Source organism: Anomaloglossus baeobatrachus, chromosome 6, assembly GCF_048569485.1.
Source record: "Anomaloglossus baeobatrachus isolate aAnoBae1 chromosome 6, aAnoBae1.hap1, whole genome shotgun sequence".
Taxonomy (NCBI): domain Eukaryota; kingdom Metazoa; phylum Chordata; class Amphibia; order Anura; family Aromobatidae; genus Anomaloglossus; species Anomaloglossus baeobatrachus.
Genome location: NC_134358.1, coordinates 538,371,666 through 538,399,613, shown reverse-complemented (window position 1 = coordinate 538,399,613; position 27,948 = coordinate 538,371,666). Strand labels below are relative to the sequence as shown.

The 27,948-nt window shown below is 43.5% G+C and overlaps 1 protein-coding gene across 1 annotated transcript in view; it reads right to left on the bottom strand.

The window, feature by feature from the left end:
* The window catches only part of ST8SIA6 (ST8 alpha-N-acetyl-neuraminide alpha-2,8-sialyltransferase 6), a 149,033-nt gene that overhangs the window by 19,529 nt on the left and 101,556 nt on the right, over positions 1 to 27,948 (bottom strand). Inside the window, exons 2-3 of the mRNA XM_075316816.1 lie at positions 17,017 to 17,070; positions 9,611 to 9,694 (exon numbers count right to left, since the gene is read on the bottom strand). Of these exons, the coding sequence (XP_075172931.1) occupies positions 9,611 to 9,694; positions 17,017 to 17,070 (138 nt within the window). The remainder of the gene's footprint in view (positions 1 to 9,610; positions 9,695 to 17,016; positions 17,071 to 27,948) is intronic.

The following is a 27,948-nucleotide window of genomic DNA, read 5'->3' as shown; positions in this document are numbered from 1 at the left end:
TCATGCAGCGGCGTGCTATTCCATCCGGTTTGCGTTTAGTTGGACCTTCATTTAATTTTCGACAGGACAATGACCCCAAACACACCTCTAGGCTGTGTAAGGGCTATGTGACTAAGAAGGAGAGTGATGGGATACTACGCCAGATGACCTGGCCTCCACAGTCACCAGACCTGAACCCAATCGAGATGGTTTGGGGTGAGCTGGACCGCAGAGTGAAGGCAAAAGGGCCAACAAGTGCTAAGCATCTCTGGGAACTACTGTGCAAAGTAGTAATGAAAGCAAAAGGTGGCTACTTTTAAGAACCTAGAATATAAGACCGATATATTATCAGTTGTTTCACACTTTAAGTATTTCATTCCACATGTGTTAATTCATAGTTTTGATGCCTTCAATGTGAATCTACAATTTTCAGAGTCATGAAAATAAAGAAAACTCATTGAATGAGAAGGTGTGTCCAAAATTTTGGTCTGCACTTTATCTATATATATATATATATATAAATATAATAATATATATAATAATAATAATAATATATTAATAATATAATTATATAATAATATATATATATATATATATATATATATATATATATATATATATATATATATATATATATATATATATATATATATATATTAATGACACTTATAAACCCATCTAGTTGCTTATAGGAGCTCCTGGGGTCTTATCCAAATACATTAACTAGGGAAACAAGTAAACCTCTGTCATGTTCCTAAAATTAGTCCACGAGTATACAACCCTTGTGGCACGGTGCATTGTCCTTCTGCCATAGGGTAAGCAGCTGCTATGAAGGGATCAACTTAGATGATCACAATACTTGGGTAAGTCCAACGGTCTATCCGTCCATTGATCCTCACGTTTCAGAGGACCCAAGGTTAGAGATGAGCGGACCCGAATAGTAAAGTTTGCTGTTTGTACTGTACACAAACTTTACGTAAAAATCAGTGTCAGAGTAGGGAGTTTGGGTGCTTTATGTATGCAAAGCACTCAATCGCGCATTGCTGTTCTCGGGTATGCTCGGTGCTCGGCCCAGTGCGAGCCGCTTACAGTGTTTGAATGGCTTGCACTGGGGGTAACAACAGCATTATCGGATGTAGTGTGTACAAGAAAGAAAAACAAACCTTCCCTCCATCTGTTGGAAGTGATCTGTTTATGGCTGGCTGTATGTGAGTGGAGAGCCGAACTGCCCAAACAATGACTTCCAATGGGGATCGGGTCAAGTCCGGTCCTAAATCAAACTTTATCTAAGGCTACACCTGCCAAACTCAACTTCCATGGGTAAACTTATCTCTACCCAGGATATGCCAAGAAAACAGGCTCCACCATTACTCTAGTTCTGAAGGACACAGATAAGCTGTGGTGCTGGTCATTTGCACTAATGGAGATCCTCCGACCATAAACCAGGAAGTCATATCTGTGGCACGAATTCATTAAGTTTCATGTTTATCTCTTTTATTTTTATGTAATTGTCTACGTAGTATTTGTATTGTTTCCCTTTTGTAACATTTTATATACATTTATAAACACTGCCTATTATTTTGTTTTAAATGTATAAAATTTAACTTCTCTTGCTCTATATATATGAAACCCAAATCCGAGGAGCCTTATGCTATCTGAAACGGGTCTCCAATCTAATAGGTTAGTGGTGGCAGCGAGATTATTTTTTGCGTAGGATTATTGTGGTGCTACCAGCAAGGATACCGAGGTACAGTTGAACCTTGGATTACGAGCATAATTCGTTCCAGGACTGTGCTCTTAAACCAAGTTACTCTTATATCAAAGCAAATTTTTCCCATAGGAAATAATTGAAACGCAGATAATTCATTCCACGACCCAAAAATATTTACTGTATTTATACAAACTTATTAGTAATGAGTGAGCACTACCATGCTCGGGTGCCTGGTACTTGTGACTAGTGATGAGTGGGCACTACCATGCTTGGGGCCTCAGTACTTGTAACTAGTGATGAGCGGGCACTACCATGCTCGGGTGCCTGGTACTTGTGACTAGTGATGAACGGGCACTACCATGCTTGGGGCCTCAGTACTCATAACTAGTTATGAGCGGGCACTACCATGCTCGGGTATTCGGTACTCGTAACTAGTGATGAGCGAGCAATACCATGCTCGGGTGCTCGGTACTCGTAACTAGTGATGAGCGGGCACTACCATGCTCGGGTGCTCAGTACTCGTAACTAGTGATGAGCGGGCACTACCATGCTCGGGTGCTCAGTACTCGTAACTAGTGATGAGCGAGCAATACCATGCTCAGGTGCTCTGTACTCGTAACTAGTGATGAGTGAGCACTACCATGCTCGGGTGCTCGGTACTCGTAACTAGTGATGAGCGGGCACTACCATGCTCGGGTGCTCAGTTCTTGTAACTAGTGATGAGCGAGCACTACCATGCTCGGTACTTGTAACTAGTGATGAGTGAGCACTACCATACTTGAGTGCTCAGTACTCGTAACTAGTGATGAGCGAGCAATACCATGCTCGGGGGCTCAGTACTCGTAACTAGTGATGAGCGGGCACTACCATGCTCGGGTGCTCAGTTCTTGTAACTAGTGATGAGCGAGCACTACCATGCTCGGTACTTGTAACTAGTGATGAGTGGGCACTACCATACTTGGGTGCTCAGTACTCGTAACTAGTGATGAGCGGGCACTACCATGCTCGGGGGCTCAGTACTCGTAACTAGTGATGAGTGAGCACTACCATGCTCGGCTGTTCTGTACTCGTAACTAGTGATGAGTGAGCACTACCATGCTCGGGTGCTCAGTACTCGTAACTAGTGATGAGCGGGCACTACCATGCTCAGGTGCTCAGTACTCGTAACTAGTGATGAGTGAGCACTACCATGCTCGGGTGCTCGGTACTCGTAACTAGTGATGAGCGGGCACTACCATGCTCGGGTGCTCAGTTCTTGTAACTAGTGATGAGCGAGCACTACCATGCTCGGGTGCTCAGTACTAGTAACTAGTGATGAGCGGGCACTACCATGCTCGGGAGCTCAGTACTCGTAACTAGTGATGAGCGAGCAATACCATGCTCGGGGGCTCAGTACTCGTAACTAGTGATGAGTGGGCACTACCATACTCGGGTGCTCAGTACTCGTAACTAGTGATGAGCGAGCAATACCATGCTCGGGGGCTCAGTACTCGTAACTAGTGATGAGTGGGCACTACCATACTCGGGTGCTCAGTACTCGTAACTAGTGATGAGCGAGCAATACCATGCTCGGGGGCTCAGTACTCGTAACTAGTGATGAGTGGGCACTACCATACTCGGGTGCTCAGTACTCGTAACTAGTGATGAGTGAGCACTACCATGCTCGGGTGCTCAGTACTCGTAACTAGTGATGAGCGAGCACTACCATGCTCGGGAGCTCAGTACTCGTAACTAGTGATGAGCGAGCAATACCATGCTCGGGGGCTCAGTACTCGTAACTAGTGATGAGTGGGCACTACCATGCTCGGGTGCTCAGTACTCGTAACTAGTGATGAGCGAGCACTACCATACTTGGGTGCTCAGTACTCGTAACTAGTGATGAGCGAGCAATACCATGCTCGGGTGCTCAGTACTCGTAACTAGTGATGAGCGAGCACTACCATGCTCGGGTGCTCAGTACTCGTAACTAGTGATGAGTGAGCACTACCATGCTCGGGTGCTCAGTACTCGTAACTAGTGATGAGCGAGCACTACCATGCTCGGGAGCTCAGTACTCGTAACTAGTGATGAGCGAGCAATACCATGCTCGGGGGCTCAGTACTCGTAACTAGTGATGAGTGGGCACTACCATGCTCGGGTGCTCAGTACTCGTAACTAGTGATGAGCGAGCAATACCATGCTCGGGGGCTCAGTACTCGTAACTAGTGATGAGCGAGCACTACCATGCTCGGGTGCTCAGTACTCGTAACTAGTGATGAGCGAGCAATACCATGCTCGGGTGCTCAGTACTCGTAACTAGTGATGAGCGAGCAATACCATGCTCGGGTGCTCGGTACTCGTAACTAGTGATGAGCGGGCACTACCATGCTCGGGTGCTCAGTACTCGTAACTAGTGATGAGCGAGCACTACCATGCTCGGGTGCTCAGTACTCGTAACTAGTGATGAGCGGGCACTACCATGCTCGGTACTCGGAACTAGTGATGAGGGGACACTACCATGCTCGAGTGCTCGGTACTCATAACTAGTGATGAGCGGGCACTACCATGCTCGGGTACTCGTAACTAGTGATGAGTGGGCACTACCATGCTCGAGTGCTCGGTACTTGTAACTAGTGATGAGCGAGCACTACCATGCTCGGGCGCTCAGTTCTTGTAACTAGTGATGAGCGGGCACTACCATGCTCGAGTGCTCGGTACTCGTAACTAGTGAACGGGCACTGCCATGATTGGGCATTCGGTACTCATAACCAGCAGTTGGACACTTGGATGAGTGCGAATCGAGTCCCGAGTATTATGGAAGTCAATGAGAAACTCAAGCAATTTTTTCAGAAAGATCTAGAAAAATGCTCAAGTTCCGCATTGACTTCATATAATCAAGCTGCACACATCCGAGCGTCCAACTGCAGGTTATGAGTACTGAGTGACCGAGCATGGTAGTGCTCGTTCTTATCTAGTTACGAGTACCGAATACCCGAGCATGGAAGTGCCTGCTCATGACTAGTTACTAGTACTGGGCACCGAGTATGGTAGTGCTCGCTCATCACTAGTTACGAGTACCGAGCACCTGAGCATGGTAGTGCCCACTCATCACTAGTTACGAGTACCGAGCACCTGAGCATGGTAGTGCCCGCTCATCACTAGTTATGAGTACCGAGCACCCGAGCATGGTAGTGCCTGCTCATCACTAGTTACGAGTACTGAGCATGGTAGTGCCCGCTCATCACTAGTTACTTGTACCAAGCACCTGAGCATGGTAGTGCCCGCTCATCACTAGTTACTAGTACTGAGCACCTGAGCATGGTAGTGCCCGCTCATCACTAGTTACGAGTACTGAGCACCCGGGCATGGTAGTGCCCGCTCGTCACTAGTTACGAGTACTGAGCACCCGAGCATGGTAGTGCCCGCTCGTCACTAGTTACGAGTACTGAGCACCCGAGCATGGTAGTGCCCGCTCATCACTAGTTACCAGTACTGAGCACCCGAGCATGGTAGTGCTCGCTCATCACTAGTTACCAGTACTGAGCACCCGAGCATGGTAGTGCCCGCTCATCACTAGATACGAGTACAGAGCACCCGAGCATGGTAGTGCCCGCTCATCACTAGTTACCAGTACTGAGCACCCGAGCATGATAGTGCCCGCTCATCACTAGTTACGAGTACTGAGCACCTGAGCATGGTAGTGCTCACTCATCACTAGTTACCAGTACTGAGCACCCGAGCATGATAGTGCCCGCTCATCACTAGATACGAGTACAGAGCACGCGAGCATGGTAGTGCCCGCTCATCACTAGTTACCAGTACTGAGCACCCGAGCATGATAGTGCCCGCTCATCACTAGTTACGAGTACTGAGCACCTGAGCATGGTAGTGCTCATACATTACTACCTTAAAAACTTTATCCTGCTAAATTCTAGCATCTGGAATACAGCACCAAGAACTTCCTTATCCTTTATATACAAGATATAAGTGAGACCAACAGAGAAAATCTTGATAATCCAATTATAGTTGACTTCATGCATATAGTATCACATTCAGTAAACGTCTGTAATGAACCTCGGTGATCAATGTGTTAAGTCCGCTGATCAATGATAGATCGCATCACAAGCTGAGTAAAAGGGTTATTATAAGATTAGACGTAATGTAATACTGCAGTATAATAAACTGTTCAAACCTCAAAATTATGTATGAGCGTCTGTCACCGGACGGAGCGGTGTATTATACAGAGGTTCCGTGCTTAAATGAAGACGGAAGGCGCACCTGCACATAATGGGCGTGAAAATGTTTAGGTTTTTTTAAACATTGTTTTATTCTTATTTACTTTTTCATTTTATTCGCAACTTGAGGACTTAAACTACAATGAGCTGATTGATTATTATCAATATAACACACTGCAATAGTTCTATGACAGTCAATATTACATTGGTAGGGGTCATACTGGGCCCGGTCTGTGGCCTGACTGAATAACAGGGCTACTAACATACTAGTCTTGAAGGCCACTTCCAGGCCCCTATCTGCTGTTTCAACTCATTGGCAATCTGTGATCATATAGCTAAGAAAATGGAGAAATCAACCATTTAGATGCTGCAATCAGCATTTACCGCAGCAGCCAATGCTTTATTCATAGGCCTTTTTCTGAGTTTATCATTCAGAAAGCACTGTGTAAAACATTCATTTTTAAGGGTGTTTTAGGAGGAGAAATTTTTATTTTCTAGGAGTGGTTTTCTAGTTTTTTTTTTTCCCATCAACCATTTAGATGCTGTAATCAGCATTTACCGCAGCATCCAAGGCTATCTGCATAGGCAGTTTTCTGAGTTTATCAAACGGAAACAACTTTATAAAACACTCATTTTTCAGGGCATTTTAGGAGGAAGTTTTATTTTCTCGGAGTGGTTTTCTAGTGTTTTTTTCTCTATCAACCATTTAGATGCTACAATCAGCATTTACCGCAGCATCCAAGGCTATCTGCATAGGCCGTTTTCTGAGTTTATCAAGTGGAAATCACTTTATAAAACATTCATTTTTAAGGGCGGTTTGGGAGGAAGTTTTATTTTATAGGAGTGGTTTTCTACCGTTTTTTTCTCTATCAACCATTTAGATGCTGCAATCAGCATTTACCGCAGCATCCAAAGCTTTGCTTATAGGCCATTTTCTGAGTTTATCAAGTGGAAATCACTTTATAAAATAATCATTTTTAAGGGCGTTTTGGGAGGAATTTTAATTTTCTAGGAGTGGTTTCTAGTGTTTTTGAAGGAGCTTTTTTTCCTGAACAGTTTTTTTCACACCCTTCTGCAGCCTTTTTTTTTTAACAAAAAATCCTCAAAAAGAAAAAAGCATTTGTTGATAAGGCTATGTGCGCACGTTGCTTTTTTTTCCGCGTTTCTGCAGCGTTTTTACGCTAAAATGCATGCGTTTTTGTTTTCCAGCAAAGTCTATGGGAAAAGCAGAAATCCTGTCTGCACTTTGCTTTTTTTTCTGCAGCGTTTAATTTGCATATTTTGGGTCAAAAACCATGCTGAAAAAGAAGCAGCATGTCAGTTATTTTTGCCATTTCTGCAGCGTTTCCTTAACATTGGAGTCAATGAGAAATGGCAAGATGCAACCCAAAGCACAATTCCTGCGTTTTTCATGCTTTTTACCTGCTTTTCCACTGCGTTTTTGGCTCCAAAAACGCATGGTTTTCTGGCCAAAAATTAAAGGGTTCTAATGTTCCATTACACACACACAATAACCGAAAATTTAAATGCTAAAAAAGAATAAACTTTACCTATTTTTATGTTAAAATGTGCATAACCATTATTATTTCATTAAAATTGATAATTTTCTATATAGTTTTATTAAAAGTTAATTTTAACCCTTTTTTTCTCTTATTTCATTCTTTTTGACTATTTCAACTTTACTTCTCAGTGTCTTCATCTACAAAACGCATCTGCAAAAAAGCAGGTGAAAACGCAGGTAAAAAGCGCTGAAAACGCACTAAAAACGCATGCGTTTTTAGCACTAAAAAATGGTCAAAAGCCATTTGGTCAAAAATCAAGGGAAGGAAAACGTGCAGAATAAACTGCAGGTACTCCGACACAACGTGCGCACATAGCCTAAGGGTTATGGAAAGTATCCTCCACTCATAAAACTCTAGTCTAGCGCTACGTGCAAAAAAAGACTTTTAAAGAGTTATTTCAGCAGAAATGGGCTTTATACACACAATTTTCCACAAAGAATGTGGCATGAAAATGCCCCAAAAAAAGCACATAATACACAGTAATGTCAAAACGACATTACTGTGCACATGTTCAGTCTTTTGTTACTTCTTTTAATTGCTTCAGGGTTTGAAAATGTCTCTTTTGTTCCCCCCAAAAATAGCGCCACTCTTGTCTTCAGGCCGTTTGTGGTATTGCAGGCTAGCACTATTGACCTGCTCGTGGCTGTGCTGCAATGCCAGTAACAGAACAAGAACAGGGCTGGAAATAAGAGGATTACAAGCCGTCTTCATCCATTTGGAGTGTGGTTTCTAGGCTGTACGGCTCCCCAGTGAGCGGCAAGACTTTCCTATTTATAGCAACCCCGTAACGCATTAATCACAGCATAATCAAATTGCTTATAGATCGAGGAAGGAATCATCTACTCCGAGATTTACAACTCTTCCTAGAAAATCTACGGGGATGACAGGGAAAAAAAAGAAAGCTCCGAGCGATGTCAATATCCTAAGGGTTCAATAAACCTTTTATTGAGGAAGTAGGACCCGCTGAAGGATCCTGGAAGTGAAGGGGTCGGGCCGATTTGCCGGGGTTCATGTAATAAAGTGATTACAGTGAGGGGGGGGTCAAACATCTGCTTTCTTGGTAATTACATTATAGCTAACGAGTATGTGCGACTTTCAGAAAAGCCGTCCTCTAGGGTATTTTCACTATTAACTTGTGTTTTCTTGTTCTGCTTTTTGTAAGGACTTTGATCAAATGACAAAAAAAAAATGTTAAGACAAAACAAAGGAAAATAATAGTAGTAACTTTGTGCAAACCTAACATTTTTTAAAGAGCAGGGGACAAAAAGCGTCCAGTTTTTGCTCTTATTTTATTCCTGCTGCTCCCATTATTATTCCTATTTTTGTGGGGTTTTTAATCCATCCATGGGCCTTTTTATTTAGTGCTAATTGTTATGGTCTGCTCCTGGGGGGGCGTGGCTCACAGGATCCTCTGGGGCGTGTCTTTAGCTCCTTTACATAATTACTATGTAGAGGAGCTAAAGTCACGCCCCAGAGGATACTACATAATTACTCTACATAATTACTATGTAAGTCATGACCCTTTGTAAAGATCATTAAGCTCTTTACGACACATGACTGGGTACGCCATAGATCGCGTCAGGGTAATCACCGCCGGCTGCTGCGCGGTGAGCCGGCCGTGTGTCACGCACATGTCAGCTGATTTGCACAGCTGACTTGTGCGGCTATCAGGTACGGGTGAATCCACGATCCACTCGCGCATTTCGGCAATAGACACTGAGCTTTGATTAGTTGGGTAACACATCCTTTTGTTCCCTCAAAATTTTGATGAATGAGGCTTAAAGAGGTTGTCCACTACTTTTATATTGATGGCCTATCCTTAAGATAGGTCATCAATGTCTGATCGGTTGGGGTCCGACATCCAGCACCCCGCCGATCAGTTGTTCTCGGTCCCGGTGGCGGCAGCAGAAAGACAAAAATGGTCAGTTCCGGAGCTGCTCCGACTTCTAATAGTGGCCGCAGCCGGGCACTGCACATCTGCCTCCTATTGGTTAGAATTCAACCGAGATGAGCTGATTGGCGGGGATGCAGGGTGTGGGACCCCAGCCGATCAGACATCGATGACCTATCCTAAGGATGAGCTATCAATGTAAAAGTAGGGGACAAACTCTTAAAGTTCACATTGGAGAAACATCATAAAATACCTTTTCCTCAGGGACACTGACAAGAGGCGATCCGGGATATCTCTGCAGAACACGTTGGTTGTGTGATTGTTCTGTGTAGGAAATCTAAAATAAAAAAATTAAAAGTAAGAAATATAACTAATAAATATAAATAATAAAAATATAATAAATATAACTACAGTAATTCACGACAATCCGACTTTCTTAGGACCTTATGGAAAGCGAACAATGGCTCTTTAGCTAATGTGTCCTTCTAAACTCCATACATGGCGCCTCCTTAAAATGAATGCCGTGTTTCCTCAAAAATAAGACACTGCCTTATTTTATTTTTTTTGCCCCTAAAAACATACTAAGGCTTATTTTTGGGGTAGGGCTTATATCAAAATACAGGTTGGGGGTAAGTTTACCCCCCAAAAAAGCAGATAACCCCCAGGAGAATCATCATACTTACCAGACCATGGACCTGTACATCGCTCCCATGTCCTCAGCGGATGCTCACTGCAGGTCCTTATCTTTTCCACAGCAGTCCCCCCCTGCTTCTGGCTGGCCGGCACTCACACACAGGCACACACATCACACACACACAGTGATACCGCACTGCTTCTACCAGACAGGGGACCTGGGACGCTGTGAATGTGAGGACCTGCAGTGGAATGCATCGAGGACCTGCAGTGGAATGCATCGAGGACCTGCAGTGGAATGCATCGAGGACCTGCAGTGGAATGCATCAAGGACCTGCAGTGGAATGCATCAAGGACCTGCAGTGGAATGCATCAAGGACCTGCAGTGGAATGCATCAAGGACCTGCAGTGGAATGCATCAAGGACCTGCAGTGGAATGCATCGAGGACCTGCAGTGGAATGCATCGAGGACCTGCAGTGGATTGCATCGATACATTCCACTACAGGTCCTTGCATTCCACATCATCCCAGGTCAACTGAGCAGTATGGTATCACCGAATGTGTGTGTTTGTGGTGTGTGTGTTCCACTTCCAAGTCCTCAACGTGTTCCACCACAGGTCCTCACGTCCACAGCGTCCAAGTCTGGTGAGTATGACTGTGGAATCTGTCTTTTTTCTTTTGGTGGTGTCCGATTTCTTTAATGAAGTGTCCTGCAGTATCTTTAACTTTTTTTTTTTAGCTGCATGGACACTTCATTATTGACCTACAAGTAGGGCTTATAGTCAGGGGTAGAACTTATACTTCAGCCTTACTTCAAAAAGGCAGAAAATTCCTGGTAGGGCTTAGTTTCGGGGAAACACGGTAGACGAAACAATTGTTTTCAAGGATATGCCACCTCCTAAAAGGTTACACTTTACAGTGCTCCTCCACTATAAGAAGGAAAGATCTTACGCGGGCCACGACCCACATGTTATTTTATTGGATTAGCCATGGATAACTGACTACATCATACGTCAATCTGGTGTTTAGCTTCAGATTGGCCCATTCCTATTTCCCTAAATGGCAAACGTCAAGGAACTTTTTAGAAAGTGGGGCACATGTTGCATTAGTTTGTGGAACACAAGACTTTTTGGTGTTAAAAAACTAAAAAAAAAAAGGTTAAAGACAAAAATGAAGACCAAAATTCATGAACTTTGAATGCCATTTTGAAGAATTTGGCACCAAAACTGCAAACAATGCCAAAAGGCAAAAAAAAAAAAAAAGAAACGTAACAATGAATAAAGAATCGGGACCAAAATCTTATGTCTTTTGGGCAGAATTTATATTCCACCCACATATTTTATAGCACTGACTGGCAATAGTTGATTATTTGCGACCAATACTGAAATAGTACTTACCGTAGGTAATCGGTGCGAATAATCAGAACCTGAATATTTAGTATTCGCTCATCACTACACTTTATCCGTTAAGCCCGCTTTACACGCTGCAAAGTATCTTACAATGTGTCGGCGGGGTCACGTCATAAGTGACGCACATCCGGCATTGTAAGTACATTGCAGTGTGTGACAGCTACGTGCGATTGCTATTGAACGGTAAAACGTTCATTGCATACACATCGTACCTTTCTCTAGAATTGCACGTCAGATTGTTCATCGTACCCGGGGTAGCGCACATTGCAGCGTGTGACACCCCGGGAACGATGAACAGATCTTACCTGCGTCCTGCGGCTCCCGGCCCACAATGCGGAAGGAAGGAGGTGGGCGGGATGTTTACTTCCCGCTCAGCTCCGCCCCTCCGCTTCTATTGGCCGCCTGCCCACTCCAGGAAGTGGACGTTCGCCGCCCACATCGAGGTCGTATGGCAGGTAAGTACGTGTGACGGGGTTTAATCGTCTGTGCGGCACGTTCAACAAATTGAACGTGCCACACATACGATGGGGGCGTTGCAAATCGCAAACGATATCGTATGCGAAATTGCAACGTGTAAAGCAGGCTTTAGGATGGTAATAACCGAAGACTGGAGTGGAGGACGAGGAGGCGGCATAAAGACGGGTGAGGGCCTAGGATAGGTGAGTGTGACGGTTTTATTGTTTTTAACCCATTCCTTCCCTCTGTTATTCATTTGGACTAATTTAAATCGAATCTATCAGCCAAATTTCGGGAGATTCATTCCTCTGTCCCCCTTATATTATGCATACCAATCATTTTCTTTAAGAAGATCACTTATAGGGCTCATTTACACGACTATATTTTTGGGTCCAAGCGCTGCCCGTGAAATAAACAGTACTCAGGCCAATGTTATTCAATGGGGCAGTGCAGATGACCATTTTTCTTAGGGGTAAATGATTAATAAGGCTATGTGCCCAAGTTGCTTTTTGTGCTTCTTTTCTGCACTAAAAAAAAAAGCATGAAAGAAGCTGAAAAAAACGCTCATTTTTTATTGCGTTTTTCCTGCTTTTTTTAGTGATGGCGATCACGGGGGTTCAGGCGCTGAACCCCCGCCAAGTCTCCAGGTGATGTTGGTGCCCGCACCACTCCCGGAAGTTTAACCCCCTGACTGCTGCAATAAGTGCGATCGCAGCATTCGGAAGGCAGGGAGACTAATCGCTTACCTCTCCCTGGCGATTGGGTCCCTGGAATGTGATGACAGGGACCCGATCGCTGCCATAGTAATTCTGGGTCATCACCGGGTTACTGAGCTATGGAGAGTTTCACGCACCATGCTGTATGCACAGTGTGCAAGGCAAAGTGCTACAATATAATCTATTGTAGTGATAAAACATTGCAGGGAATTATAGAAACACAGGAAAAGCACAGAAACAATTGACAGCTGCTTCTTTTTTTCAGCAACAAAATCTGCAATTCTCAAAGACTTTGCTGGAATGATTTTTCCTTGCTTTTATTAATTAAAATAAGGAAGGAAAACCACATGAAAAAGCAAAAAATGTGCACATAGCTTGCTGTAAAAAAACCTGATTGTACATGGATGACAAGGGAGTCCAAAAATTATCCCCCCATTCTAGATGAAACGGACTTCTTTTTATACGGTCGTGTGAACCTACCTTTAAAGTGGGAAACTAAAAGAGGTTCCATTGTATACACTGTCCGTGAAACAGTTAACCAAGTAGTAAATGGTTCCCCCGAATTCGCTAACAATTCTATCCCTGCAGTTCACCGTTGTCTTGTAAAACAAAAGCTGTCCTTTTTGGGTCCATTGTGAGTCTCATAAAATAAGTTTACAAGAGTGTTGCACCCTAGTAAGATCCATGTAAAGACAGGCGGCATTGTGGAGACTAATGGGAAGCACATTCCTTATGTACTTCAACAACCAAATACAAAATAACACGAAGAAGAAAAAAAAAAAAAAAAAGACATCCAGGACATTGCTTTCATTCTTCCTCATCCTCCACCTAGGTAAGAGGGTCCCAAAGACATGGAGAGGGGGGGCACTGCTATAACTGCTATAGATAGGAGAACCCCTGCGTCTGCGCTACGTCATCCTTATTAGCTAATGGGCTGAAAAAGTTACAGCTGGGGGTGATGGTGAGATAGATGCCCCAAGGTGCTGGGTGCCAAGGGGGTGGGGGCACCAATCATACACGCCGAAAAAATATCTAAAATAAGATGCACACAATAAAATAAGTAATAAAAAAATAACTAGATCTGCTCTTCTGTGCGGGGCTACTCACAAAAGACACCATCTTCATAGTTGTTTGCTGGACCTGGTGTTTAAGCACCAAGCTGGAAAACGGTCGCGAGCCACATAACATGGGCCCACAAGCCACATGTGGCTCGCAAGCTATAGGTTGTGGACCCCTGAGCTAGAGAATAAAGGGTCTCTCTCCATGGAGTACCCAACATGTCTGTGGATTACACAGACAGATTTTTAATTGCACATAGAGGCTTTTACAGTTAAGTTCCTGTATATAGAGATCACCTTGCCGCTGGCTATCGGGCTCACATGGATTGGAGAATACATAAGCTAAAAATCTCTTTTTGGCAATATTTCCAAAGCAGTAATTGCACATAGAGGCATTTACAGTTAGGGGTACTTTACACGTTGCGACATCGCTAGCATCGGCTAGCGATGTCCAGCGCGATAGTACCCGCCCCCGTCACACATGCGATGTGTGTTGATTGCTGCCGTAGCGAACATTATCGCTACGGCAGCTTCACACGCACATACCTGCTCGGCGACATCGCTGTGACTGCCAAACAATCCCTCCTTCAAGGGGGAGGTGCGTTCGGCGTCACCGCGACGTCACTAATTGGCCGGCCAATAGAAGCGGAGGGGCGGAGATGAGCGGGACGTAACATCCCGCCCACCTTCTCCCTTCCACATTGCCGTCGGGACGCAGGTAAGGAGATGTTTGTCGCTCCTGCGGGTTTACACACAGCGATGTGTGGTGCCGCAGGAGTGACAAACAACATCGTACCTGCGGTCGACCTGACATTATGGAAATGAACAACGTTACACAGATCAGCGAGATTGTACGCTTCTGTGCTCGTTCATTGTTCCATCTAGGATTTACACATTGCAATGTCGCTACCGGCGCCGGATGTGAGTCACCAACGACGTGACCCCAACGATATAGCGGTAGCTATGTCACAACGTGTAAAGTACCCCTTAGATTGCCTGTATATAGAGATCACCTTGCCGCAGGTATTGGGCTCACATGGATTGGAGAATACATAAGCTAAACATCTCTTTTTGTCAATATTTCCAAAGTAGTAATGCAATGCCTGTGTCTTTTTAATAATTTTTCACATTAGCCATGTATTTTTCTCGTTTTTCTAATATTCTTATAGCAGTGATGCAATGCCAATGTATCCTTATATTATGCAGTGCCACTGGATATGCTTTTGTAGTTATGTTGTTTTTTCGTTTGGCGCCTGTTCACATTTGTGGAAGCTGCTGGTCACTTTTCTGATATAGTTGTAGTGCATTTGTTCTGACCTAGGACTCCGCCCTATAGCCACGGTGTGACCCCCATCTTATTTAGCCAGGGATCTATCTTCCCAGACACGTAGATTTTTAATTGCACATAGAGGCATTTGCAGTTAGATTCCTGTATATAGAGATCACCTTGTCGCAGGTTATCGGGCTCACATGGATTGGAGAATACATAAGCTAAACATCCCTTTTTGTGAATATTTCCAAAGCAGTAATGCAATGCCTATATCTTTTTACTCATTTTTCATATATAGGGATATATTGGTATTGCATTACTGCTATAAGAATGTTACTGCTATAAGAATATTAGAGAAAGGAGAAAAATACATAGCTAATATATATTTTTCTCCTTTCTCTAATATTCTTGTAGCAGTGATGCAATGCCAATGTATCCTTATATTATTGCGTGCTGCTGGATATGATTTTGTAATGATGTTGTTTTTTCGGTTGGCACCTGTTCACATTTGTGGAAGCTGCTGGTCCCTTTTCTGATACAATTGTAGTGCATTTTTTCTAACCTAGCACTCCACCCTATAGCCAGGGTGTGTTCACCATCTTATTTAGCCCAGATACGCAGATTTTAAATTGCACATAGAGGCACTTAGTTAGGTTCCTGTATATAGAGATCACCTTGCCACTGGTTATTGGGCTCACATGGATTGAAGAATACATAAGCTAAAGATCTCTTTTTGTCAATATTTCCAAAGCAGTAATGCAATGCCTTGGTCTTTTTACTAATTTTTCACATTAGCTATGTATTTTTCTCCTTTCTCTAATATTCTTATAGCAGTGATGCAATGCCAATATATGCTTATATTATTGTGTGCCACTGGATATCCTTTTGTATTTAGGTTGTTTTATTGGTTGGCGCCTGTTCACATTTGTGGAAGCTCGTGGTCAGTTTTCTGATATAGTTGTAGTGCATTTGTTCTGACCTAGCACTCTGCCCTAGGGTGTGACCACCATCTTATTTTGCCAGGGACCTATCTGCCCAGACAAGCAGATTTTTAATTCGTGTGACAGCTAGGAGCGACGATCAACGATCGCAAAATTGGCAAAAATCGTTGATCGTTGACACGTCGCTCCTTTTCATAATATCGGTAATTGTGCATGCCGCTGGTTGTTTGTCGTTCCTGCGGCATCACACATCGCTGTGTGTGACACCACAGGAGCGATGAACATCTCCTTACCTGCATCCACCGGCAACGAGGAAGGAAGGAGGTGGGCGGCATGTTCCGGCCGCTCATCTCCGCCCCTCCTCTTCTATTGGACGGCTGTTTTGTGACGTCACTGTGACGCCCAATGCACCTCCCCCTTGAAGGAGGGATTGTTCGGCACCAACAGCGACGTCGCAGAACAGGTATGTGCGTGTGATGCTGCCGTAGCGATAATGTTCGCTAAGGCAGCGATCACCACATATCGCACGAACGATGGGGGTGGATGCTATCGCTTGCGACATCGCTAGCAATGTTGCAGCGTGTAAAGCACCCTATAGACGCATTTACAGTTAGGTTCCCTGTATACAGAGATTACCTTGCCACTGGTTATCGGGCTCACATGGATTGGCCAATACATAAGCTAAAAATCTCTTTTTGGCAATATTTCCACAGCAGTAATGCAATTCCTAGGTCTTTTTACTAATTTTTCACATTAGCTATGTATTTTTCTCCTTTCTCTAATATTCTTATAGCAGTAATGCAATGCCAATGTATCCTTAGATTATTGAGTGCCACTGGATATGCTTTTGTAGTTATGTTGTTTTTTTGGTTGGCGCCTGTTTAGATTTGTGGAAAGGTTTCCGATATAGCTCATTCTTTTTCACGTAATACCTTATTTCACCAGTAGTGGCGCTGCAGAAGATATAAACACTTGCGCAGAAGTTAGAGAAGATGGATATGGGCCACACCAGTCGGATAATCTTTGGCCCTCGTAACAAAAAAGGACATAGAAAGAGCAAACCAATCTCTTTTTCATCTAAAAGGGTCGTAGACTCTCCTGTGCCGGCATTCTCGGCATCCGTTCAGAATCGAAGCAATGGTAAAACAAGGAAAATGCTGAAGAGAAGACACTTACATGTGGCTGACTTCTGGCTTCACCAATCCCACCCTGGTGGTGATATTTCCGGGCCTGCGGAGAAGAAGCGGAGATCACACTCAGGTATTGATGTGTTTGGGATGTTCGCGATCATCACTCGATGCTTTCTTACTCAATGTTAAACACCAAAAAGGGAAGCGTCTGGTTACACGACGAACAGATCAATGCCGTAAACTGCTTTATTAGCTTCCGTTATTATTCACACATTAAACACTAATTAACGTCTTCACTGGATACGAAACGGTTTGTTTTAAGCCAAAGCTGAGGGGTTTTGTTTGTTTTTAATACACGGACCGATAAATTGCAATGAACCACGATCAAAGATATAGGAAATCATTCATCTCTCGTTCGTGACGCTGAAGTGTTTTACTATTCACCCTATGAGTGTGAAACTCTTCACATTATTACCCTGTTTATGGGGCACAGAAGACAAGATTCAGCATATTATTGAGAATCATTCCACCACTGCACTCATTGAAATTGGGCAATGATCAGGAACGGGGGTTCTCATGAAAGACGATTTAGGAAACATCGCCCCCCGTATAAAGACACCTTACATAAAGTCACTGATGAAGAAAAAAAAAAAAATCTATGTAAAGGGGTTTTGCAGTTTTGGAAAACTCCTGTCCTTCGATTGCAGTTTGTTTTAAGAAAAAACAATAGCTGTCCCTTATTCACTCTCCCCTGGTCCACCACTAAGTGTGCGCCGCTGCTCCAAGGAGTGGTTATTGTCCGCAGCATTGACATCATGTGGACAGAGCTGCAGCCAATCACTGAGCTCAGAGGCTTGTCTCAAATTGGTAACTGGCCGCAGCAGTGCTGATGTGGTGTCACCGTTGCCATTATCGTGCTGGACCCAGAGAGGATGAGTAAAGCAGGCTGAAGCAAGGGGCGAGTTCAGCAGGTACTAAATGCTAAAGTGGGGGAGGAGGGCACCTGGAGCAGGAGCACTGAAAGCAGAGAAAGGGCACCTTGAGCATAAGCACTGGAGTGAGAAGAGAGCACCTGGAGAAAGGGCACTGAAGGAAGAAGAGGGCACCTGGACCAGGAGCACTGGAAGGAGAGGAGGGCATCTGGAGAAGGAGCACTGAAGGCAGAGGAGGGCACATGGAGCAGGAGCACTAGATGGAGAGGACGACACCAGCAGCAGGAGCACTGGAGGGAGAGGAGGGCACCTCGAGCAGGAGCACTGAAGGCGGGCAGGACGACACCTCGAGCAGGAGCACTGAAGGGGGGCAGGAGGGCACCTCGAGCAGGAGCACTGAAGGGGGGCAGGAGGACACCTCGAGCAGGAGCACTGAAGGGGGGCAGGAGGACACCTGGAGCAGGAGCACTGAAGGGGGGCAGGAGGACACCTGGAGCAAGATCACTGAAGGCAGAGAAGGGCACCTTGAGCATAAGCACTGGAGGGAGAAGAGAGCACTTGGACCAGGAGCACTGGAGGGAGAAGATGGCACCTGAAGAAGGGGCACTGAAGGCAGAGGAGGGCACCTGGAGCAGGAGCACTGAAGGCAGAGGAGGGCAGCTGGAGCAGGAGCACTGGAGGGAGAGGTGGGCACCAGCAGCAGGAGCACTGGAGGGAGAGGAGGGCACCAGCAGCAGGAGCAGTGGAGGGAGAGGAGGGAACCAGCAGCAGGAGCAGTGGAGGGAGAGGAGGGCACCAGCAGCAGGAGCAGTGGAGGTAGAGGAGGGCACCTCGAGCAGCAGGAATAAAGGGAAAGGAGGGCACCTGGAGAAGAGGCACTTGAGGGAGAGGAGAGCACCTGGAGCAGTACATTTGAGGGAGAGGAGGGCACCTGGAAAAGGAGCATTGAAGGGAAAGGAGGGCATGTGGAGCAAGGGCACTGAAGACATAAAAGGGACCTGGAGCATGGTAGTTAGGAAGGCACCTGGAGCAGGGCCACTGGATAAAGGGGAGGACACCTGGAGTAGGGGCACTGAAGACATAGGAGGGCTCACTCAGGGCTGACTCAGCTCAGTGGTTCATCTCAACTTGGTGATTGGCTACAGCAGTGTTGACGTGCTGTCAGTGTTGCTATTACAGTGCTGGACCCAGGGACGATGAGTAAAGCACTTTTTTTGGTGTTCTCCTTTTAAGTACAAGGACATCATTAAAATTGATTAATAAGTTAACATACTTGGGGGGAAAAAAAAAAGTATACCTTATTTCCAAAAAGAGCGCCACTATCGTGAAGGAGGCTGAAATAACAGACACGGACCACACTGTTTCAGGAGTGAAAAAAATATTTGCCAATCCAAGACAACCATTTTTCTTTAGTATATGTCAATGTTGCCATTTATAGGTTGTATCATATATGAACAAAATCGCACCATCTGACTGTGCTCCTTCTAAGGGCAAAAACGAAATGTCATAGAAAATGCCGATTCCTGGAGTCAGACGGATTGAGAATATGTCCTTCAGTATCCAATGCAATCCAGCGCCAGCTAAGAACAAATACAACTAAAAGTAATATTCAGGAAGGAACGAACAGATAACATGATGATTACCGTACACAATAAAAATGGACAAACAATGAGCAGAAGGTAAAAATGATGCGACACATAAGAGCTTACAATCTAATGATTAGTTCTTTGGGACTAGCGGCTAATCCCTTGTATCTCTGGTGGTCTTTGGTGATTAATACTGAAAGTTAGTATCTAAACTGGTGTAGGATGGTAATGGGTTAATATCTAACAAGCTTCAGTCTCCCCATATGACGGAGGGCAAATCTGTGATTATGACTCTTTTTTTGCAAAGATTGAAACAAACTACGTATACCCTGGACATGTATCGGTATGCTGGCTATACGGTTCATGTGCATAGTTAAATTTAGAGTAGCGCAAATACCCCAAGAATATACTAACCGCCAAATTATTGGTTTTACAACAGCCAAACTAAGTTCCCTAAGAACACAAGGATGTAAAAGGAGTGTTATTAGTTTTTAAAAAGCTTTTTGGAGCATGATTATAGTCAACCGCGGCATTATTTATTATGATGGCACAGACAATGCAGAAAGAAAACTTTTAGTCATGCTGATTATAGCTTTATGCGATCCCAGTCCTTGTGCTTTGTTATCCAGTTGCTAGTGTACTTCTGTGAGCTGTTTGGTTTTGTCACGGCCAGGGATAGAAGCTATACCAGCCGTATAGTACAATACAAAGGGAAGGAGAAAGGAATGTCCTATCGCTAGGGGAAGGGGGAAGTTGTGACCCCTCACAATAACCTGCAGCTCACCCTTAATGCCCTCATTGACCCTATGTAAGCTCCGCACCTGTCGCCGAGCTGAATACCTCACCCTAGGCAAACCCTGATCTGGGCCCTAAGAAAGGATGGCGGGTATGAGCGCTTGTCAACCACCACTAGTGCAAAGGGAGACAAAAGGAAACAATAGAGGGGAAACACAATGCTACCACCTGCGCCCGGGTGGATAGCAAAAGTCAAACACTTATCTTAGGAGCAACTACAACAGAAGTCTCTAGAACAACAAGAGGAGACAACCGCTGCAGACCACAGCCAGGAACAACTATAAATCGCACCCAAACCACCCCAGGGTGAGGTTTATAAAGGAAGTCAGAGGCTGGCAACTGAGAGGAAAAACTGACAGTTTCCCAGAGTCAGAGTCGGCTGCTGCAAAAACAGGGAATAGTCAGATAACAACACATGCTGGGATTTTCTATCACTCACTGCCGCTGGATTGTCAGCCGGCCATTAAACATCTGTGACAGGTGTGTTGTGGAAATACTTTTGTTGTCAATTTCCTCCATTCCTTTACATAGTTACATAGTTACTAAGGTTGAAAAAAGACCTGGGTCCATCTAGTTCAACCTTCCTCCACCAGTTCTACATTTGGTCACTAAGTCATTTATAACCAACAATGTTTTGTGTACTGAGGAAATCCTCCAGCTGTTATAGTATCTGCCATTACTACCTCTTGTGGTCGGCATTCCACAGTCTGACTGCTCTAACTGTAAAGAACCCTTTCCTATTTAGCTGCCGGAATCGCTTTTCTTCCACTCGCAGTGAATGCCCCCTGGTCCTTAGTATTGTCTTTGGAAGAAATAAGTTATGTGCCAGTCCTTTATATTGACCACACATGTATTTATACATATAAATGAGATCTCCTCTGAGACGTCTTTTTTCTAAGCTAAACATATCTAACTTTTTCAACCTGTCATCATATGGGCGGCCTCCATTCCTTGTAATAGTCTAGTTGCTGCCTTTGAACTGCCTCTAACTTCTGAATGTCCTTTTTAAAATGTGGAGCCCAAAACTGGATCCCATATTCCAGATGTGGCCTTACAAGTGATTTATAGAGGGGTAACAATACGTTGGGATCACGGGATCTAATCTCTCTTTTTATACACCCTTGTTTGCTTTAGCAGCTGCTGCCTGACATTGAGTGCTGCTGCTCAGCTTATTTGTAATGAGAATACCCAAGTCCTTCTCCTGTTCTGTAGTCCCAAGTTTACTTCCATTTAATGTATACGCAGTTATAGGATTACTCCGTCCTAGGTGCATTACTTTACATTTATCAACATTAAATCTCATTTGCCAAGTATCTGCCTATTCTGACATCTTATCCAGATCTTTTTGTAATATTGTACTATCAAGGTCAGTTTTTAATATCCTACATAGTTTGGTATCATCAGCAAAGACTGACACTTTACTATCAATCCCATCCACAAGGTCATTAATAAAGAGATTAAAAAGAATCGGTCCTAGCACAGATCCCTGCGGTCCCCACTGCTGACTATGGCCCATTTAGAGAATGTACCATTTATGACTACTCTTTGTTTCCTATCTTTTAGCCACTTACTTACCCAGTTGCATATAGTTTCCAGTAGTCCTTGCTTCTGGAGCTTTAGTATAAGGCTATTGTGTGGTACAGTGTCAAATGCCTTTGCAAAGTCCAAATAAATCACATCAGCTGCATTACCAATATCCAGGTTTGAACTTACCCCCTCAGAGAACCCCAACAGGTTGGTTAGACACGACTTATCTTTCATGAATCCATGCTGTCAGTTATATTATTTTCTGCAACATATTTTTACATGTCATCCCTTAAAATGCCCTCAAAAACTGTGCTTACTACTGATGTCAGGCTTACTGGACGGTAGTTGCCTGGATCTACCCTCTTACCTTTCTTAAAAATCGGTACCACATCAGCAATCCTCCAATCCTGAGGCACCAACCCTGTTACAAGCGAGTCTAAAAAGATGAGATACAGCGGTCTGTCAATTACGGAGCTCAATTCCCTCAATATTCGTGGATGAATGCCATCTGGCCCTGGGGATTTGTCAATGTTTAATTTACTCAGACGTAGGCGTACTTCTTGTTGTGTTAAATTAATTATATCGGGTGGTGAACTTTGATTTTTCACTTGTTGAATAATCCCTGGTACAGTCAGTTCCTTGGTGAACACAGATGAGAAATGCCTATTTAATATCTCAGTCTTTTGTTTGTCCTCTATAACTAACTTGTTATTATATTTTAAGGGGCCAATACTATCCTTGTTTTCCTTTTGGCATGAATGTATTTATAAAAGATTTTGGGATTTATTTTAATGTCCTTGGTGATTTTTGTTTCAGTAGCTAGTTTTGCTTCTTTGATTTCTTTTTTACATTTCCTATTGATATCTTTATACTTGTGAAATGCTATTTCTGTATTCTCAGCCTTCAAGATTTTAAACGCCCTTTGTTTTTGTTTTATTATACTTTGTACAGTCTTATTTATCCATAGCGGTTTCTTTTTATTCCGGGACATTTTATTACCAGAGGGTATACGTTTTTTACAGGACTCTAGCAGTATATCCTTAAACTTTCTCCATTTATGTTCGGTATCCCCAGTTACCATGACTTTGTCCCAATCTACACATTTAAGCTATTCCCTTAATTTGTTGAAATCAGCTTTCCTAATATTCCAGGTTTTAGCATTTCTCCTTTGAAATGTTCTATTGAATATTACTTTGAAGCTTACCATATTATGATCGCTGGTGCCCAAGTGCTCCCGGACCTGTAGATCTGAAATTGTATCCGGTCTATTTGACAGGACCAAATCTAGCAAATTATCTCCCCTCGTCGGTTCATCGACCATCTGAGAGAGGTAATTGTCTTGAATATTAGATAAGAATTTACAGCTTTTAGCAGAACCAGAAGATTCTATGTCCCACTGAATGTCTGGATAGTTGAAATCCCCCATAATAAGAACCCGATTATTATTATTAGCTGCCTTTTCAATTTGTTCCAGCATTTCACCCTCTATTTGTTCAGGTATGTTAGGAGGCGTATAGCAAACTCCAATTAGCATTTTTCCATTATTCCCCTCCCCATGTACATTTACCCATACTGACTCTACATTGTTGCAGTCCCCCCCAATGTCATCATTCAAAACAGGTTTTAGGTTAGATTTGATAAATATACACACCCCACCGCCTTTTTTGTCTTTCCTGTCCTTCCTAAATGTAGTATAACCCTGTATGTTTGTCACCCAGTCATGGCTTTCATCCAGCCAGGTTTCCGTAATGCCCACCACATCATAATCCATGGTTGACATAAGAGTCTCCAATTCATTCATTTTGTTTGCAAGACTTCTTGCATTTGCCAGTAGATATTTAATCCTATTAACACCTTTATTACTCCTAGCCTCCCTACATTCCTTGCATGTCCTATCCCCCCTAATCCTTCATTGACCCCTGCCGTCTCACTGTCTCTATCTGCTCTATCTATCCCCTTTTTTGCTCCACTACCCTCCCTCCCCCCAGGACCTAGCTTAAAAGCTGATCACGTATTGTCTATACCTCTGTGAGTGATTGCTGTGAGTTTGAGATTTGGGTTTCTCCCTGTCTGTTTATTTGTGTAGGATTAATCACTTCTGTCCCAGGCCTCTCCTGGGTGGAGAGGGCCACTAGACCAGGGTTTTTCAGCAGCTAGGGCAAGGAAGGTAGCCCAAACATTGTCACCTTCAGACGTACCTTTGGGCTCAGGGTCAACTAGGGTTCCCCTAGCCTCAGGCTAGTTTAGGCTCATCTGTCCTTAGTGATCTCATCACACCCTGTGACAGTCTGCCTGCAGCTACTACTAAAGGGATCTCACTGTATACAGATGATATTGGTCATGTCTGTGACTAAGAACACTCTTGATAGCCAAGTCACAGATACTGTTGGCCATATTGATAAAAACAGAGGAACAGTGGTAGGACTGTTCAAAAGAAAGGCTTTGGTTATTTTAACTATACATTTTATTTGTATAGCCATTTTTTTTATTTTGACTACAGCATTGCTTTAAATAACAAAAATAGTGGTTTGACACCAACCAGACTAAGCTCCCTGAGAACACAAGGATGTAAAGAATTATTATTGACATCAGTTTTTATTTAAACCATTTTAGAGCATTATTTAATTATTTGTAATGTTGATACAAACCTTACAGGAGAAAATCTCTTGTACATCACAGTATATATGGGCAACGGCGACCCCCTGAAGAAGCCAGAAAGAAAAGTTTCTCTGTAAGAGGGGTTTCCATTCTGTAATGCATTGGCCTTGTAATAGTAGCGCTTTTGCAGCAGTAGACATGTGCAGCCTGATCCAGCTTCCTACAAGTCTACGGATGTCCCATTGTTCTGAATTTCTTCGATTAATATCCAATTATGAAACTTAGCTTGAAGCAAATAAACACAAAGGGCGAAGATGGGAGCGCGGGTATCTATTGAGCAATATCAAGCTGTATCTACTTAATGAACACAGGGAGTTTTGCGATTTCTAAGCCGCCTGCGTCCGTGGTGTGATGATTTAAGATCAGACCACAAAAGAAACAAGACAAGCGAGGGAACAGCTGACAGGCGCCAGGTCATAAACCCAATGGTGCTTAAAAACAAATGATACATTATAAGTGTATTGTGCGATGGCCCGGGAGGCATAAACAGTATTACTGCACAAATAGGACGTGCTCACGTCGCTGCCAGATCTGAATACGGCACTTGAGGTTTCATGGACTGCACACATTCTGTAGCGTAATGAAAATTAGGAAAAAAAAAAAAAAGACTTTTACAACATTTTTGTTCTCAAGGACGATACTAATTTTTGCATTTTTTTTTCTACCACACATTCCGAAAAATATACATTTATTTGTATTGACAAAGACACCCTGTACTTTCAAGTTTTTACACTTTTGGGATAGATATATATATATATATATATATATATATATATATATATATATATACACATATATATATATATATTATATATATATATATATATATATATATATATATATATATATATATATATATATATATATATATATATATATATATATATATATATATATACATATACACACACACACACACACACACACACAGTGCAGACCAAAAGTTTGGACACACCTCATTCAAAGTGTTTTCTTTATTTTCAGGACTCTAAAAATTGTAGATTCACAATGAAGACATCACAACTATGAATTATCACATGTGGAATTAAATACTTAAAAAAGTGTGAAACAACTGAAAATATGTCTTATATTCTAGGTTCTTCAAAGTAGCCACCTTTTGCTTTGATTACTGCTTTGCACACTCTTGGCATTCTGTTGATGAGCTTCAAGAGGTAGTCACCGGAAATGGTTTTCCAGCAGTCTTGAAGGAGTTCCCAGAGATGCTTAGAACTTGTTGGCCCTTTTGCCTTCACTCTGCGGTCCAGCTCACCCCAAACCATCTGGATTGGGTTCAGGTCTGGTGACTGTGGAGACCAGGTCATCTGGCGTAGCACCCCATCACTCTCCTTCAAATAGCCCTTACACAGCCTGAAGGAGTGTTTGGGGTCATTGTCCTGTTGAAAAATAAATGATGGTCCAACTAAATGCAAACCGGATGGAATAGCATGCCGCTGCAAAATGCTGTGGTAGCCATGCTGATTCAGTATGCCTTCAATTTTGAATAAATCCCCAACAGTGTCACCAGCAAAGCACCCCCACACCATCACACCTCCTCCTCCATGCTTCACGGTGGGTACCAGGCATGTAGGATCCAAAGATCCAAATTTGGACTCATCAGACCAAAGCACAGATTTCCACTGGTCTAATGTCCATTCATTGTGTTCTTTAGCCCAAACAAGTCTCTTCTGCTTGTTGCCTGTCCTTAGCAGTGGTTTCCTAGCAGCTATTTTACCATGAAGGCTGCTGCGCAAAGTCTCCTCTTAATAGTTGTTCTAGAGATGAGAAGGTGTGTCCAAACTTTTGGTCTGTACTAATATATATATTATATATATACATACACACACATACAGATACATACACAGTATATTATATATAAACAGTATATACACACATACACACACACACACACACACACACACACACACATGCACAGTATATCACAAGAGCGAGTACACCCCTCAAATTTTTGCTATGTTTTATCATGGGACAACACTAAAGATCTAACCCTGTGATGCAATGTACAGTGTCAGTGTGCAGTTTGTATAACAGTATAAATTTGGTGTCCGCTAAATAACTCAACACACATCCATTAATGTCTAAACGGCTGGCAACAAAAGTGAGTATGTGCACGCGTGAATGAAAATAACCAAATTGTGCTCAAAGGGTGAATATTTTTTGTGGCTACCATTGCTTTCCAGCACTGCCTTAACTTTCTTGGGCATGGAAGTCACTAGAGCTTCACAGGAGCCGCTGGATCCTCTTCCATCCTCCATGACGACATCATGGAGCTGGTGGATGTTAGAGACCTTGCGCTCCTTCACCTTTTGTTTAAGGAGGCCCCACAGATGCTCAATAGGGTTTAGGTCTGGAGACGCTTGGCCAGTCTAGCACCTTTACCCTCAGTTTCTTTAGCAAGACAGTGGTTGTCTTGAAGGTGTTTGGGGTCATTATCATGTTGAAATATGAAGGGAGGGGGATCATGCTCTGCTTCAGTATGTCACAGTACATGTTGGCATTCATGGGTTCCCTCAATGAACTGTACCTCCCTAAAGCCAGCAGTAATCATTCAGCTCTAAACGACACTCCCACCACCATGCATGACTGTAGGCAGGACACACTTGTCTGTCTACTCCTCACTTGAACCAAATAAGTTTATCTTGGTGTTATCAAACCACAGGAGATGGTTCCAGTAATCCAGGTCCTTGGTCTACTTGTCTTCCGCAAGCTGTTTGCAGCTTTCTTGAGCATCATCTTTAGACAAAGCTTCCTTCTGGGATGACAGCTATGAAGACCAATATTATGCAGTGTGCGGCGTATGGTCTGAGCACTGACAGGAGGCCCCCCCATCCCTATAACCTCTGCAGCAATGCTGGCAGCACTAGGTCTATTTTGAAAAGACATCTACTGGATAGGATGCGGAGCAATGCACTCAGCTTCTTTGATTGTCAATGGCGAGGCCTCTTCTGAGTTGAACCTGTCTTGTTAAACTGTTGTATGGTCTTGGCCACCGTGCTGCAGCTAGGGTTCAGGGTGTTGGCAATCTTCTTATAGCCTTAGCCATTTTTATGTAGAACAACACTTTTTTCTTTTATATCCACATAGAATTCTTTGCCACGAGGAGCCATGTTGAACTTCCATTGACCAGTATGGGAAAGTGTGTGAGCGATAACACCATATTTACCACACCTGTTCCCCATTCACACCAAACACTATTGAGTCAGAGGACACCAGGGAGGGAAAATGGCTAATTGGGCACAATTCTGCCATTTTCACTAAGGGGTGTAGTCACTTTTTTTGCCAGCAGTTTAGACATTAATGTGTTGATCGCTGAGTTATTTACACTGTACACTTATACAAGCTGCACACTGACTACATTACATTGTGTCAAAGTGTCCTGTCTTCAGTGTTGTCCCATGAAAAGAATATATTGTAAGATGATTACAGCTATTAGACATGTGATAGAGGGGAGATATGTATCGC